Source organism: Cotesia glomerata, linkage group LG7 (assembly GCF_020080835.1).
Source record: "Cotesia glomerata isolate CgM1 linkage group LG7, MPM_Cglom_v2.3, whole genome shotgun sequence".
Classification (NCBI taxonomy): domain Eukaryota; kingdom Metazoa; phylum Arthropoda; class Insecta; order Hymenoptera; family Braconidae; genus Cotesia; species Cotesia glomerata.
Window position 1 is genome coordinate 20389497 of NC_058164.1, and position 13420 is coordinate 20402916.

At 35.1% G+C, this 13420-nt stretch overlaps 2 protein-coding genes across 2 annotated transcripts; both read left to right on the forward strand.

The window, feature by feature from the left end:
* Positions 1-340: 340 nt before the first annotated feature.
* On the forward strand, positions 341-13190 carry LOC123269183 (odorant receptor 33a-like). The gene is made up of 5 exons (XM_044734772.1): positions 341-1161; positions 7522-7938; positions 8007-8208; positions 8516-8671; positions 12997-13190. Exons 1-5 carry the CDS (start codon positions 803-805, stop codon positions 13039-13041), a joined length of 1179 nt encoding a protein of 392 aa, XP_044590707.1. The 5' UTR covers positions 341-802; the 3' UTR covers positions 13042-13190.
* Positions 1510-2793, forward strand: LOC123269213. The gene is made up of 2 exons (XM_044734807.1): positions 1510-1657; positions 1882-2793. The coding sequence occupies exons 1-2, from the start codon at positions 1522-1524 to the stop codon at positions 2364-2366; spliced, it is 621 nt and encodes a 206-aa protein (XP_044590742.1). The 5' UTR covers positions 1510-1521; the 3' UTR covers positions 2367-2793.
* Positions 13191-13420: the final 230 nt, after the last annotated feature.

Consider the following 13420-nt stretch of genomic DNA (forward strand, 5'->3'; position numbering starts at 1 on the left):
TGTGGATGAAAGGTAAGAATAGAATTGACAATTTTTATTTATTAATAATTCTCATTTTCCATAAAAATGAATTAACTATGTCTCTTTATCAACATGATGTTTCGATCGAAAAAATTTTTATGCTTAAACTACTAAATAAATATTTTTATGTGCGATATATATATATATATATATGTCTGAATCAATTTACTATTTTTTCGTTTTACACACTTCAAACTATCATAATATTAGATTATTCATGATAATAAATTTAATTGTTTATTATGTGTAGTGAATAATGTTTTGCAAGTCTTATCTTTTGAAGATAAAATATTATGCAATTCTAATGTCGAATATAAATGATTAAAAACTTATCCGAAAACGAATAAAATTTTGCCGATTTTCTTCCTCACAATGTAGCGGAATATTAAAGTATGACTTACAAGCTAAAACAGAGCGCATGTCAACGTAACTCTACCGTACGTAATGAATAATAAAACACTATCTCTATTACGAGTTAATTTACAAATTATCCTAATTTGAATATAGTATTCGTTTTTAATGGCTTTTGGTTCGAACTTTGAAGCTCTAGGTACAGTTGATTATAAAATTGCATAATCGTCTCTTTGTTGTAGCAAATTAATGTCCAGCCTTAGACATTCAGGTACCTAGACTCGAACAGGGGAGTGCAAAAAACAACCACCATACCTTTAATACCTATTCGCGACATATGTTTGTGCTGATTGACTGATAATCTTGAAAATTTGTAACCGTATTATTACACATTGTATTTCAACCCTAAACAATAAATAATAAAATAAAAATGAATCTCATCACAAACAGTTGGAAAGTTTTCACCTGGCTAGGACTTTTCAGACCGATTAAATGGAAAGGATTGAAAGCGCGAATTTACGATTTATGTACACTTATTGTTTTATTTTTTAACTATTCATTTTTTGTATGCGGCATTATGGAAATCGATTATGCTCATTTTAATTTTCTTGGCGATATTGATCTTATCACACTAATACTGCAATACATTGAAAATACACCAAAGATTGTTTGTATGCTACTGAACCGTAGTGATCTAATAGAAATAGAATACAAACTTTCAAATGATCATTTTGAGATAAAAGACGATGATGAAAAAAAAATTCAAACGAAATACGACAAATTTAGCAGGTAATGTTTTAATATATGTAAATTTTTTTTTTTAATATTTTTTATCAGTGATTTTTTAATAAAATTTTTTTTTGTTATGTATGTATTAGCGATATTCCAAAAATATTGCTTTTATTTGAAAATTATGTCTCAAGTTTCGTTCTAGAGATCACTATGTAGTACCGTTTATACGTACACTTCACATCACACAGTTTAAATAAAAAAAAAATAAAACAGAGTAGTTACCTAGCAACTGCTTATTTATTCTTCATAACGTTTTTTGTGCGCTTCGAGTTAATATTACATTTATCTTATCTATCAAATTTAATTATTTTAATACCATTTCACTGATTTAATTTTAGTTATTAATTGTTATTTACAATGAATAAATGTAAAGGAGATGTTAAATATCCTCTTGATTTACTTAAAAAGAAACTTAAGAAGTATCAAGACTTCATTGACAGCAGTGAGCTTTCTGATGATCCCGATGAAGTTCTTGTAGACCCTGGATCAGATGGTAAATACATCCTGTTATTTTCTTTGGGCAATAAATTCATTTTTTATGATTTATTGTACCTTTTTTGACTGGGTTAAGTCTCTTTAATATAACGAAGTTCTGGATTTTATAAAATCTTTGATTATATGTTTTACTTCATTTGAATAACTGCATCAGGAAGTGTTATTATATACCTCTTACTTTCCTGGTCGCTATCTTAACCTAGCTCTTTTATGTTCTTGCAGACTCGCTTGATGACGACCATAGTCAGAGTGTTTTAACATCTGACTCTGATTCCTCCTCAGAGGTTATCAAAAATGTCACGAAGGCGTCAAAGCAGTCACATGAGACGACTGAGGCTGAAGCTCCTCATCTTAGTGATGCTGTCCGTAAACTTTTGGGCACCGATAAACGAGCAACGAAAGACAAAACTTTCAATTTTCATCCTGAATTAGTGGGATGCTGGAAGGATGTTCTTAAATCTGGTTTGGATAAAGAGGCAAAATTGCGTATGATTGATATAGTCCCGAATAAAGGTAATTGCCCTCTTTCTGCGCCGGTTTTTAATCCAGAGCTGATCCCTCTCTTGCATACGACGGCGCGTTCTCGTGACAAATATCTTTCCAACGACCAGGATATGTGTGGTCGTAGCCTTGTAGCCCTTGGTATGGCTATTTGCAGCATTTTCAATGACGATTCAGAACCTGTGGACAAGGATGAGCTCCTCTAACTTCTCTGCGACTCCAGCAGCATGCTTTGCGAACTAATGTTCCAATTGTCTAAATCTAGATCTAGACGTTTTCAGCTTTATTCTCAGGTTGACGAGAAAAAGAAGACTGTCCTCGAGGAGTCTGTCACTGATAGTTTCTTGTTCAGCGAGAATCTGGGGAAATGAATCAAGGATTCCAATGTATGCGAGAAAACTGGATTATCTCTGAGATCTCAGTCTTCAAAAAATAATTCTGTTAAGCCCAGAAATTTTTAAACTTAAAAAGCCCGTCTGCTCCTCGGAGTCAGTCCAATCAGGCGGGCTACACCCGGTCCTCTTTCAAACAGAACTTCCAACGGGGCAATGCGGTATCGACTCGTTCCCGCACACGGAATCAAACTCCTGCAGTTCAGGCCAACCAAGCCCAGTTCCATCCTCCTGCTCCAAAGTAGAGGTGAGTGTTATTGCTGGTCATCTTAAACATTTTTCACAAGCCTGGTTAAAGATAACCTCTGATCCTTTTATTCTTGAAACTATTTCTGGGTACAAAATTCCATTTACTTCTACACCAGTTCAATCATTTATTCCAACCAATGATTCTGTTTGTCTTAATAATAAATCTCAAATGCAAGATGCTTTGAATGATCTCTTATCTTTAGGCGCAATTCAAGAATGTAACCCAGAAGAGGGTCAATTTTTATCTAGTATCTTTTTAATCCCTAAAAAGAATGGGAAAATGAGATTTATTCTTAATCTTAAGGAACTTAATAAATTCATAGAGACAACTCATTTCAAAATGGAGGATTTCAGAACTGTTTTAAAACTAATTGTAAAAAATTGTTTCATGGCTAGTTTCGACTTGAGAGATGCTTATTTAATGGTACATGTCCATCCAAAATTTTGGAAATTTTTAAGATTCACGTGGAATAATCGTCTTTATGAATTTGTTTGTCTGCCCTTTGGTCTCAGTACTGCCCCGTGGGTTTTTACAAAAATCTTTAAGCCTGTGATCAGTTACTTAAGGAGCTTAGGCTGGTTATCTGTCGTTTACCTCGATGATTGGTGGTTATTAGGTCTAAATTTTGATCTTTGTTCCCGAAATGTAAAAATTTCTAAAGATTTTTTAGAATCGTTAGGATTTATTTTAAATGAATCAAAAAGTAATTTGATACCATCGACTTCCTGTACATTTTTGGGCTTCTCTTTTAATTGACAAGAAATGTCCATTCAATTAACCGATCAAAAAAGATCTCACATTCATGATCTACTTTTAAAATTCCAAAAATCATCTGTTTGTACCATACGAGAGTTTTCTCAGCTAGTAGGAAACCTAACTGCAGCTTGCCTAGCGATCAACTATGGATGGTTACATTCAAAGGCATTTGAACGTCAACTTTATCTGGCTCTTCTGGATTTTGGAAACAGTTACGACAGTGCTATGCAAATTTCTCCTTCTTTGACTTCAGAGTTCAAATGGTGGACAGATAAAATTCTTACTTCAAAAAATTTTATCCGTAATTCTAAATATTCCATTACTATCTTCTCTGATGCTTCATCTACCGGTTGGGGAGTTTTCTGTAATGGAAAAGTGTCATATGGACATTGGAATTCTTATGAAAAGAACTTTCATATTAATTACCTGGAGCTTCTTGCAGCCTTCATTGGTTTAAAAACATTAGCATCTGATTTAAATGACTGTGAGATCTTGCTACGCATAAATAACTCAACAACAATCGCGTACATTAATAAAATGGGTGGTACAAAGTACAAATATTTAAATGATTTGGCTTATGATATCTGGTCCTGGTGCGAGGATAGGAGTCTCTGGATATTTGCTTCTTACATCCCTTCAAAGGAAAATATAGAAGTTGACCGAGCATCTAGAGTAGATAATATCGACACTGAATGGGAACTGTCTGATTGGGCTTACCAAAAAATTATTAATTCTTTTGGTAGACCAGACATTGATTTATTTGCTTCTTCTTCCAATTTCAAGTGTAAAAAATACTGCTCATGGCATCGTGACGCTTATGCATTTTGTATAGATGCATTTACGATCAACTGGAGCCATTTAAACTTTTTTGCTTTCCCACCATTTTCATTCATTTTAAAAACATTAACAAAAATTCAATCAGATCAGGCTTGTGGAATCGTAGTGGTTCCTGACTGGCGTGCCCAACCGTGGTACTCTCTCTGGTTATCCCTACTAGCTTCAGATCCTATTATATTTCAACCCGACAATAATTTACTCCATTCTCCTTGTAGACAAATTCAACACCCGTTATCTCAAAAATTATCTTTGATGGCCGCTCTGTTATCAGCCAAGCCTTCAAACAAAGAGGCTTAAATGAAGATTGCATTTCTTTATTAATTAATTCAATTTCACCTTCAACACTGAAACAGTATTCAAAGCCAATTGGAGATTGGGCATTATTCTGCTCTTCTCAAGGTTTCGACATCTTCAACCCTGAAGAGGAAGTTATCATGACGTATTTAACCAATAAATTCAACGAAGGTTCTGGTTATAGTACTCTTAATACTATACGTTCTGGGCTTTCTCTTATATGCAATTGTAATATTGGTACAAACCCTTTAATATCGCGACTTTTAAAGGGCGCGTATAATTTGAAGCCGTCTCGGCCTAAGTATGACAGAATTTACAATTTAGATCCCCTATTAGAAAAATTAGAAGCTCTAAGACCGTTAAATTCATTAAATTTAAGTGAATTAACTTTTAAACTGGTTGTCTTACTAACTATTATTACTGCACATCGTCTTCAGACGATTGCAATTATAAAAAAACGTAATATTAAAAAAAGAGGAGATGATTATGAAATTCAGATTCCTGACAAAATCAAAACCTCGCGACGTGGTGCTTTCCAACCTCTTTTATTGTTACCAAAATTTAGAGCAAATCCGGATTTATGCATAGTTAATACCTTAGAAAAATACATTAAGGTTACGTCACCATTAATTGCTAATACCTCAAATAATAACTTATTTATTACAATTAACTCACCACATCGTAATGCATCTAAAGATACCATTAGTCGTTGGGTCCGCTCCTTTTTAGTTAAATGTAGCGTGGGTGATAATTATACACCACACAGTATCACACATGCGTCAACTTCTTCTGCTTTAAAGAAAGGAGTTGACTTGAGCATCATTAAAAATTTGGCAGGTTGGTCAGAAAAATCAAAAGTGTTCGAAAAATTTTATAATCGTCCTATTGTTACCGATAAAAATATTTTCGCTAATTTCATCTTATCTTAATAATATATTTTTGTTTCATTCTATGTTAATGTTTCATTCGATTAAAAATTTAATTTTGCTATTGCATACTATTATCTATTTCATTCATATGCTTATATACATATATATATATATATATATATATATAGAATCTGTTCATTGCAGCTCTGAACATCTACATAGTGATCTCGACAACGAAACTTGAGACATAATTTAAGAATTGAGCGAACTCGCCGAAGGCGAGTGAAGCTTAATTATAATTATGTCGATAGTTTCGTTCGAAGAGATCACTCCCTCCCAGGATTTTATATGTGTAACAAATATGTTACAAAATATTGTCCCACCCAGTGATCTCTTCTTTACAATACTTGACTGAACTTTATGAAGAATAAATAAGCAGTTGCTAGGTAACTACTCTGTTTTATTTTTTTTTATTTAAACTGTGTGATGTGAAGTGTACGTATAAACGGTACTACATAGTGATCTCTTCGAACGAAACTACCGACATAATTATAATTGAGCTTCACTCGCCTTCAGCGAGTTCGCTCAATTCTTAAATTTATATACGCAAACATTCAACATATCTATGTTTCCAATAGGCATGTAATACTCGGTCAATTTTTATACAAGTACATTTCATCACGCTTTACAAATGCTATTAGGGCATTCACCGGAAGAAATTTTCATGAAATGCATAATCACTAACAAAAAATTTGATTAGAAATTGTGTAAATTCAAACTTGTTAAATTGAAGATGCAAAATTCTACTTTTGTTCCAATTCGATCTTTTTATACATATGAGGCATTCCACGGCAAATCATCTACTTTTGAACCCAACGCCTTCTTATTTTACTGAAATTTTTTTACCGGTTTTTATTTTAATAAAGGTGGTTTTCAGAAATTTTTTTAATCAACCAAACTAGGTTATAAATATTTTAAAAACAAATGACAATCATCGAGATATTTTCGGTTTTTCCAAAAGTCAAATAAATCGTTAAAAATGGATGTTTCATTTTTACTACTTAAAAAAAAAACAGTTATATTTTTAGAAAGTTGGTAATTGGTTAAAAAACATTGAAAAAATTCTGAGGAACATCTTCAGTGCAACAAAGAACAGTAAAAATTTTTCAGCACACGGGAAAAAAAAACGGGAATAATTACAGTATAAAATGTAAAATCGGTCCCGTGGTAATCAAAACTAGAAAAATTACAGTTTGAAATAACATTTTTCTAAATTCAATTTTTTAATTTAATTTTCAGAGCTTTGAATGTCAATATTACATTCAATAATGTAATTCTTATAAAATCTGTAATAATTACAATCTGAAACTGTAATTTTTTCAGTTTTCATCACGAAGCGCCACGTTGCATTATATACTGTAATTTTTCGAGTTTTCTTTTTTCCGTGCAAAATTGAAAGTGGTCGGATTCAAATGTAGTAGATTTGGTGTGGAATACAACGTATATATAAAAAGACAAAAAAATTATTTTTATTATAAAACTAAACGAAAGATTAAGAAAATTTTTACTAGAAAATATTGGTAGTAAAATCCAATTTTATAAAATTTGGTAAATGTTTCTTCAAGTTTTACGAACTTTTTTTTTTCAAAAATTGATTTTTCCGAAATTATTTAGTATAAAGAGTAGTAATTGCAATCAGTAAATATCAATGATTGCTCTATCATATATTCTGATTGACTATGTTCAGATATTAATGAAACTACTTGTTATAAAATACTACTGAAAATCGTGATGCTGGATTCAAATTCACGACCTCAATTCAATTATGATTGGATGCTTGTACAACTAGTGAATAAAAATAAAACCTTAATTTTTTAAACTTATCGGATACACTATTATTACATTTGCTAATTATTTTGATTCAAAATAACAATTCATAACAACTCTTGTTTCCTTCTTAAAGGTTTGTTCTCCTATGTTACGCGGCGTTACAAACAGCATCTCTTGTATATTACACGACAGGACGTATCCTTGCCATGGAATCACCAATCATCCTACCTTATAGAGGGAGAATACCATACAATTATTCCAACAGTCATAATATTTATATGTTGACTGCTCTTGATCAACTTTTCTCTGTGTCCAGTCTCATTTGTATAAACGGCGCATTCAATTTAGTCTTCACTTCAACGATGTATCAAATTTGTACTAAAATTCAGATACTCAAACATCGTTTCAAAATTATCATGGAGCAATTGGCCGATAATGTTCAAACGGATGACCCTGTTGAAGATATTGCGAAAAAGACAATGGTGATGACTGAAAAATATCAAGATCAACTTATCGCTAACTGGGTGGAAAGTCATAATGCACTTTTAAGGTTGAGTCACTGTTGTATAAACGGTCGGTTGATATATTAAAATACTTAAGTAATGTTTTAAATTTCAGCTTGTATGATTTTACGAAATCTGTTTTTGCAAAAGCTGTTTTCATTCATTATGTCATCAATTCGATAGTAATGTGTACGCTTGCGTATATCCTAAGTCACTGCGAAATAGACAACATTTTTATTGGTAACGTGTTTTATTTTTCTGTTAAATGTACGCAACAATATTTGCAATGTTCTTCTGCTCATCAAATTACTTTGGAGGTAAAATATATCAATTTGTGCATTTTTTGAAGAATCGACTTAATTCAAGAGAAAAATTATTAAAAAATTTCTTTGCTTTGAATTAAGTAAAAAAATTCTGGAAAAACATTAAATTTACTTAAATCAAGAAAAAATTTTTAATTAAAAAATTTTTCTGCTTGATTTAAGATTTTTTATTTCAAATCTATAGTTAATTTTTCTACAAAAAATTTTTTCAGACCAATTAATTGATAGAAATATTTTTTGGTACATACAAAACTATTTACGGAAACTGATGATTTGAAAAAAAATTTTTTTTATTTTTTAGTTTGAAGATCTTCGTGATATGATTTTTAGCACCAACTGGTTTGCTGCAAGAATAACTATTCAAAAGTCAATTATTATAATAATGTCAAAGTCAATAATACCAGTTGAGTTTGTTAGTGGATACTTCGTAACTTTATCGCTAGATTCGTTCAAAAGAGTGAGTATATTTGCTTACTTTTCTGAGAAAAATTTTTGATTGGTATTCGCTCCAAGCTCAACTTTCACATTTACATTTTTTTTAGTATGGACGTAAAGTTAATAATATTTATTAAAATTACTAAACAGTAGTAGATATTGCTTCTCTTTTTGTTTAAAAGTTATATTTTATACCCTTGCTGTAAAATAAAATTCGTTATTTAGTCCAAAATAATTAAAAATGTTGATCAGGAGTTTCAATTTTTAGACGTGACTAACTTAGAAGTGACCAAAAACGATGCATAGATTTCATTTTTTCCAAACCCCAGAAGAGATGAAAAAAAACAGTCTTTCAATAGAATTGCTCAAAAAGGGTAAGAGCTAGAATGAAAAATATCGAATAAAAATTGTAAAAAATTAAATTTTACGTTAAATTGATATCTTGATTTTTTCGCTATTACTATCATAAAAATCAACAAAATTAGGGTGGCTAGGAACTAACGAATAATAATGTTATTTTAAAAAAATTATAACGAGCTGAAAAATTGATAAGTTCACAAGATTTTTTTTTGTTTTTTCTCACTAATTTTTAAACTTTATTAACTTCCCGCTAAGAAAATTGAAAATTTTCAAAAATCGGGAAGTTATTGGTTTTACCCCGTTTTTCGAAAATCGAGTATTCAACGGATGTTGACGTTTTGAGGTTCTAGGAAGCCTCCCCAAATGTTTCCGCGGTGATATCCGTATGTATGTATGTATGTATGTATGTATGTATGTGTGTATGTATGTATGTATGTATGTCTGCGTGCGCGCGCGCGTGTGTGTGTGTGTGTGTGTTTTTTTTTTTTTTTTTTATAGAGGAGGTCAAATACATTTACGTATACCAGGACGAGATGTTTGTCCTGGGTATGTCGGACTCGGAAGTCAATATTATTGACAACAATACCGACTAAACATCCTCCTCTCTCTCTCCCCATAGATGTTACGGGGAAGACTGGATCGGGACCGCGTTAGCATTACTTCAATCCAGTCCGTGTTGCGTCTCACGATGGTTGCTCCTAGTTACTAGTCTCTTTCTGCGATTTTTTCCTTTAAAAGACGCGTGGGTGTTAGGGGGGTGTTAGGGTATTACGGGGGTTCCCTTTCCTTTGTCTAAGAGAACCAATCTCTATCGCTTCCAGACCGCGGGAAACGTGCCAGTTGCCAAGCATGCGTTGTAGGTGTTCAGGAGTATGTCTGGGTATTCCAGGACTACAATCTTGATCACCGCTGCCGGGATGCCATCAGGTTCAGGTGCCTTTCCTGTTTTGAGTGACTTGGCAGCGTCTTGTAGTTCCTTAGTTGTGAAGGGTGTTCCTTCGCTGTTTTTAGCGTAGTGTTTCTTCTCCCGCGGCGGGTGTTTGGGGAAAAGCTCCGCTACAATGCTGTCCATTAAGGCAGGAGATTTCGGCGCTTCTGATGAAGCCTTTCCAAGTCATTTGGTGACAATTTGGTAGGCTTTGCCCCAGATGTCCTTGTCGAGATCATTACAGATCTGTTTCCACAATATCGCTTTTCTTGCTTAAATGGTTCGGTTTAGCGTCTTTTTGGCCTGCTTGTACTCTTTTGAATACAAGTCCTCGCTTGGGGAGCGTTTAGCGGCTCTCGTTGCGCGACGACGCAGCTTATGACATCTTTTGCGAAGTTCTGCTATGTCTGTTGATCACCAGTACGCCGGCCTGTGGAAACTCCTATTTTTCAGCCACGGCATAGAGGCGTCACATGCGGCAGCAATCTCCTTCATCATATTTAGCACTGCCTTTTCCGTCTCGCTGCAAGTATTCGGAGTCGGGTTGTTCTGAAGGATAGACCAACTTCGTGCAAGTGAAGCTCGCAATGCCTCTGGATCAAGCTTTCTGGCATTCCACTTCCGCTTAGAAAGGTCGCGTTGTGAAACCGGAGTAGATGACAATCCAACGTTGAATGTCACAAACTGGTGGTCACTGCCACTGTATTCTTCGGATACAGTCCAGTCTTCGATCATGTTGGCAGTCCTTGGAGTCGCCAGGATGGACTCTTGGTACCCTGGTCTTCTAAAGGTCGTGGTGCTCCCGGTGTTCAGCACTATGAGGTCGAGTCTAGCCGCGACGTCAACGACCTCGTTACCTCTGGTGTCGAAGAAAGCAGCGCTCCACTCAGCCGATTTAGCGTTGAAGTCTCCGGCTACGATGACTTCGCCGTTGAACTTAGTGACCGCATCTTCTATATTTGCCAGTTTCTGTCGGAACACACTAATCCCTTCGTTAGGTGTGAGATAGACGCTCATGAAGTAGGTTGTGAGGGTTTGAATCCAGACAAAACCTGCCCCACTTCCGCTGTTGTTGACGGTAACGTTCTTTGTGTTCACAATCCAAATTGATGCCGTGCCAGTTTCGTCTGTGAACCATGTTTTACCTTCGATGTTTAGATATTGCTCGTAGATAAAGCAGACGTCGATTTTATCTTCAAAGACACACTGGCGCAGCAGGTTTTGCGCCAAGGCGCACCTATTCAGATTGCCTTGTAGTATGCGTGTCATTTCTGCCCTCTCTTGGCTTCTGCAAGTGCTGTGCGGAATGCCCTGCAAGCTCCAGTGCCAGAAATATGGCATAGACCATCCTGGGCATCTTTGTCCGGAGCGCAAAGAAAGCATTTTGGCTTCTCCGTGCAGTTTACGGCCTTGTGGTTCTCTCCGCCACACTTGTAGCAGCACCTGCTTCTGTTTGGTCCCGCACACTGGCGTGTTTGGTGTCCAAAACTAAGACATTTAAAACAGCGGGTTACTTTGGCAACTGGGCGTATACGACAGTTCACCCAACTGATCATTATATGAGCCTTGTCAAGGGTCTTAATCGCACTGGCCTCGTCTACTTCCTCGTGGTGTGGGTTTTGTCAAATTTACCCGTTTGACCTTCAGGCTGTCAGTGAATTCACGTTTGAGTGCTTCACGGACTTCGCTCTCGGTAGAGATTTCATCCAAGTCGAGGATCTCGATCGTTGTTGTTGGTGTTAGCGTCTTGACCGTGCCGATGTTTGCAGTGGCTGACCTTACTGCATCGATGAAAGGCTTGCTGTCTTCGGTCTTTCGAGCCATTTCAAGGAGAACACCTCTATGTTTCGTCTTTTTAATAGACTTTATGTCTACGTTCGTCTCGACAGGGCTTACCTTGGCCTTGATTTCCTTTAGGATATCAGCATAAGCTTGGCCGTCTACTGGTTGGATAAGAACAGCTTTAGTTCTTGTCTTCTTTCTCCGCGGTTTCTTAGAGGCACCCTTACTTGACTGGTTTGGAGCTTTATTAGGGGGAGCCGCTGTTTCATGCTCTTTTTCCTTCTTCTTCCTATTTCGGTCCACTGTAGTCCAGACGTCCTCCCAGGCTGTCTTTTTCTGTGGTGGCTTCTCGATTATTGAAGAAGGGCTGGGCGTGGACAGCTGCCTCTTCTTGTTATTGTCCTTTCCTTGCTGTGGTAATTTTTTAGGAGTGATCAAAGATGGCTGTGGTTTTTTGGTCAGACTCGGAGTTGTTTGAGTCGTTGAGGCCGACATGCCTGGTGATTTGTTGGCTAACCTATATGCTGTAGTGATAGATGTAACCAATTTTCTAATCTCATAATGGAGATTCTTCTTGTCTTTTATAAACTCGGCTGACTCTTCGATCTTGATGCCGAGCCTCTCCATTGGTGACTGTTGACCTGTAACGGTCGGTACAGAGTTGATTCTTCCTCGGTAGGTTTGATTAGTGACAGGAGAAAAAGGTCCTCCACTTTTTGGAGGAATGTTGCTCAGCTGTCCGTTCTCTGCCATCTGGGCTGATTTCGTACTCCCTGTAACCTTGCTAGCATTGCTAGACAGCAGAGCCATGGGGTCTTCTCCACTGTGTGTGTGTGTGTGTGTGTGTGTGTGTGTGTGTGTGTGTGTGTGTGTGTGTGTGTGTGTGTGTGTGTGTGTGTGTGTGTGTGTGTGTGTGTGGCCGTATGTAAACCTCTCATAACTTTTGAACGGCTCTACCGATTTCATCGCGGTTGGTGCCATTCGAAAGGGCTTGACCAAACTTAGATTTTAAATACAATTTGGACCGATTCGAACCGGTAGATTTTGAGAAATCTCAAACAAACGACAAAACAAATTTTTTTCAAATGTTGTTTTTTTTGGAATTACTTTTAAACGGCTTTACTGATCAATCGATTTTTTTTTCTCTATTATGTTATTCATCCTTCCACAAATCAAACATTAGTGTCAGAAATTTTTTTTGCCTTCTATAGAAGAATTATATTTTTAAGCAAGTATGAGTTCGTGACTATTCATAATTTTTAATTTTTATTATTTAGATCCTCAAATTGTCGTACACTATTTATAATGTACTTGAAGGGTAATCTGTTCTCCGGAGAAAAAAGTAAATATGAATCATCTAAGATCATCAGTAAAAAAAATTATGCAGTAGGTATTTGTATTGTTTCTTAGAAAAATTTGTTAAAACAATGGATAAATAATAATTATGATTTTATTAAAAAATAATTAAATCCACGATGTAATTAATTACTCAGAGTTTATTATTTATTGTTAAAAGAAGTATAACTTTTGTCATTATAATTATCAAAGACTGAATTAAAACAAAAAAACATAAACGATTAATCAGGTAAAAGAGAATTCAAATAATTACTTACCACAGATCCTAGTACACATAAGTTTTTGGTACGTAAACAGATCAATAGTTCACAAACTACTGATTTGAATGTTAGTCGGAAATACCTG

Coding starts and splice junctions, on each gene's coding strand:
- LOC123269213 (XM_044734807.1), top strand. CDS start 1,522: ATGAATAAATGTAAAGGAGATGTTAAATATCCTCTTGATTTACTTAAA. Junction 1,658..1,881: donor TGTAGACCCTGGATCAGATG/GTAAATACATCC, acceptor ATGTTCTTGCAG/ACTCGCTTGATGACGACCAT.
- LOC123269183 (XM_044734772.1), top strand. CDS start 803: ATGAATCTCATCACAAACAGTTGGAAAGTTTTCACCTGGCTAGGACTT. Junction 8,209..8,515: donor CTCATCAAATTACTTTGGAG/GTAAAATATATC, acceptor TTTATTTTTTAG/TTTGAAGATCTTCGTGATAT. Junction 8,672..12,996: donor CGCTAGATTCGTTCAAAAGA/GTGAGTATATTT, acceptor TTTATTATTTAG/ATCCTCAAATTGTCGTACAC.